The sequence below is a fragment of the Oncorhynchus clarkii genome, chromosome 25 (genome assembly GCF_045791955.1).
Source record: "Oncorhynchus clarkii lewisi isolate Uvic-CL-2024 chromosome 25, UVic_Ocla_1.0, whole genome shotgun sequence".
Lineage (NCBI taxonomy): Eukaryota > Metazoa > Chordata > Actinopteri > Salmoniformes > Salmonidae > Oncorhynchus > Oncorhynchus clarkii.
Genome location: NC_092171.1, coordinates 29340725 through 29344016, shown reverse-complemented (window position 1 = coordinate 29344016; position 3292 = coordinate 29340725). Strand labels below are relative to the sequence as shown.

Sequence of the window (3292 nt, the reverse complement as noted above, 5' to 3'; positions counted from 1 at the left end):
TCAGGGCCTCCTTTCAGACCAGGGCCAAACAAAGACCTTAGTTCTTAAATGCCAGACAGCCCCATGGATGGACAGCTGGGTAAGAAATGTCACACCGTGTGCGGAATGCCCATTATCAAACAGTCATTTGTGCTCTCTGTCTCTCCACCCCCTGCTCCATCAATGCCTGTACCCCTCCTTCTCCCTGCTCTCCACCCCTGTTCCATCAATGTCTGTACCCACCACCCGCTCCATCAATGTCTGTACCCACCACCCGCTCCATCAATGTCTGTACCCACCACCCGCTCCATCAATGCCTGTACCCACCACCCGCTCCATCAATAACTGTACCCACCACCCGCTCCATCAATGCCTGTACCCACCACCCGCTCCATCAATGCCTGTACCCACCACCCGCTCCATCAATGCCTGTACCCACCACCCGCTCCATCAATGCCTGTACCCACCACCCGCTCCATCAATGCCTGTACCCACCACCCGCTCCATCAATGTCTGTACTCACCACCCGCTCCATCAATGCCTGTACCCACCACCTGCTCCATCAATGCCTGTACCCCTCCTGCTCCCTGCTCTCCACCCCCCGCTCCATCAATGCCTGTACCCCTCCTGCTCCCTGCTCTCCACCCCCCGCTCCATCAATGCCTGTACCCCTCCTGCTCCCTGCTCTCCACCCCCCGCTCCATCAATGCCTGTACCCCTCCTGCTCCCTGCTCTCCACCCCCTGCTCCATCAATGCCTGTACCCCTCCTGCTCCCTGCTCTCCACCACCCGCTCCATCAATGCCTGTACCCCTCCTGCTCCCTGCTCTCCACCCCTGCTCCATCAACGCCTGTACCCCTCCTGCTCCCTGAACTCCACCACCCGCTCCATCAATGCCTGTACCCCTCCTTCACCCTGCTCTCCACCCCCGCTCTATCAATGCCTGTACCCCTCCTGCTCCCTGCTCTCCACCACCCGCTACATCAATGCCTGTACCCCTCCTGCTCCCTGCTCTCCACCTCCGCTCCATCAATGCCTGTACCCCTCCTTCCCCCTGCTCTCCACCCCCCGCTCCATCAATGCCTGTACCCCTTCTTCTCCCTGCTCTCCACCTCCGCTCCATCAATGCCTGTACCCCTCCTTCACCCTGCTCTCCACCTCCGCTCCATCAATGCCTGTACCCCTCCTTCACCTTGCTCTCCACCTCCGTTCCATCAATGCCTGTACCCCTCCTTCTCCCTGCTCTCCACCTCCGCTCCATCAATGCCTGTACCCCTCCTTCACCCTGCTCTCCACCCCCCGCTCCATCAATGCCTGTACCCCTCCTTCACCCTGCTCTCCACCCCCCGCTCCATCAATGCCTGTACCCCTCCTTCTCCCTGCTCTCCACCTCCGCTCCATCAATGCCTGTACCCCTCCTTCACCCTGCTCTCCACCCCCCGCTCCATCAATGCCTGTACCCCTCCTTCTCCCTGCTCTCCACCTCCGCTCCATCAATGCCTGTACCCCTCCTTCTCCCTGCTCTCCACCTCCGCTCCATCAATGCCTGTACCCCTCCTTCTCCCTGCTCTCCACCTCCGCTCCATCAATGCCTGTACCCCTCCTTCACCCTGCTCTCCACCCCCCGCTCCATCAATGCCTGTACCCCTCCTTCTCCCTGCTCTCCACCTCCGCTCCATCAATGCCTGTACCCCTCCTTCTCCCTGCTCTCCACCTCCGCTCCATCAATGCCTGTACCCCTCCTTCTCCCTGCTCTCCACCTCCGCTCCATCAATGCCTGAACCCCTCCTTCTCCCTGCTCTCCACCCCCCGAGCTTTACAACCTGATTATGGAATTGATAAAATCAAGTAGTGTGTCTGTGACAGAATATAATCAACTAGAAAGTGCATGGGAGCCAAGTCCTCCAGCACCCATTCTGCTCAATCTAATTGGTTTTCGGCATCAAAGATGTCACTCAATGAGAGACTCCCCCTTTTTTAGGCAATCTACTCCCTCGTCATGGCCCTGGGTCTGAGTTCCCTTTCCAGGTGGACCATCAGTTCCCCATACAGAGGGAAATCAAATGGGGAGGTGAAGGTAATAATTACCTTTTTCATTTGACGAAGCATTTCTCTCGCCATTTAATCCTTGACATCCCAGGTCACGTTTTCTCACAGTCTCTGGCTGTCTCGACCACATGGCAGTGACATTACATCATGTCTCCTCCAGAGGGTTGGGTGGATGCTCAGCTCACGCAACTATATGTTCATTCATGGACAACCTCTGGCAGGTGAATGGTATAGATACACCTAAGAGTAGTAATGGTAAAAGCACATCCAAGACATCAAACACGCTAATGTAATGCAATTTCAATGCATAAATATGTAATTTTAGATATATGATCATGTTCTCAGAGGCTCCAGGATTGGAGTTGTCGATTCAGGTCCGTGACACAGAGACAAAAGGTCCTACTCCCACTGAGTGAATCCATAAATGTCATGAATCAAATCAATCTAAACAATTACTTTAGCTGAATTCAACTCTTCTCAACATTTGAACTTGGTTGAAGCCCTCCTCAAGCAATGAAAATAAATTCAATTTGTATTTACAATTTACAACCAGTTGTCAGGTCAAAAATATACCACAATGTACACAGTAGCATTGGATTACATGTTAGTGTGTAACTGAATGAACTAAAACACCATAAGGCTTTTGGAGTATAAGCATTATGACAAGTGTTAGCAAACATGGTTAAAGAATCATGAGCCATTTTTAAATAACATGCCACAAGCATTTAGCAATACAACATGTCTAGGTTGTATTTGTAGTGGTATTAAAATCACTATATCTGTGTACCATGGTTGTATTGTATCAGTTACTATTAGTACCTGATCTTATGCTTTGTGACAGTATAAATGGAAATAATGCCTTTTTGGACATCACAAATCTTTGTGTACATGAAAGGACCAGTTCAATCAATTTCACACAGATAAAGCGAAAGCTCTGCAGGCTCACCAATGAATCCCTCCGAATATTTATTCAACATTTCAAACAGCAGCATAAAATACACTCTAACAACTTAAAGATACAGTAAAGCAGCATAAAATACACTCTAACAACTTAAAGATACAGTGAAGTCCAAAGAGAGATGGAAGGCATTCTGGAATGAGACTAGCACAGAGAACCTTGTTGTAAACACAGCTCTCTCCTTCAGTCGCGGTGCGTGGGTAAAATCACTGAGCAAGCCAAGCCAGTAGAAATGCCATATTACAATCTATGTTGTGATAATTGTGTTGTTTGCTCTATAACCAGTTCATACGCCAGCGTGATAAA

The 3292-nt window shown here is 50.7% G+C and overlaps 1 protein-coding gene across 1 annotated transcript; it reads left to right on the top strand.

The window, feature by feature from the left end:
- Positions 1–208: 208 nt before the first annotated feature.
- LOC139383613 (uncharacterized) lies at positions 209–1831 on the top strand. The gene has a single exon (XM_071128169.1). It carries the CDS (start codon positions 209–211, stop codon positions 1829–1831), a length of 1623 nt encoding a protein of 540 aa, XP_070984270.1.
- Positions 1832–3292: the final 1461 nt, after the last annotated feature.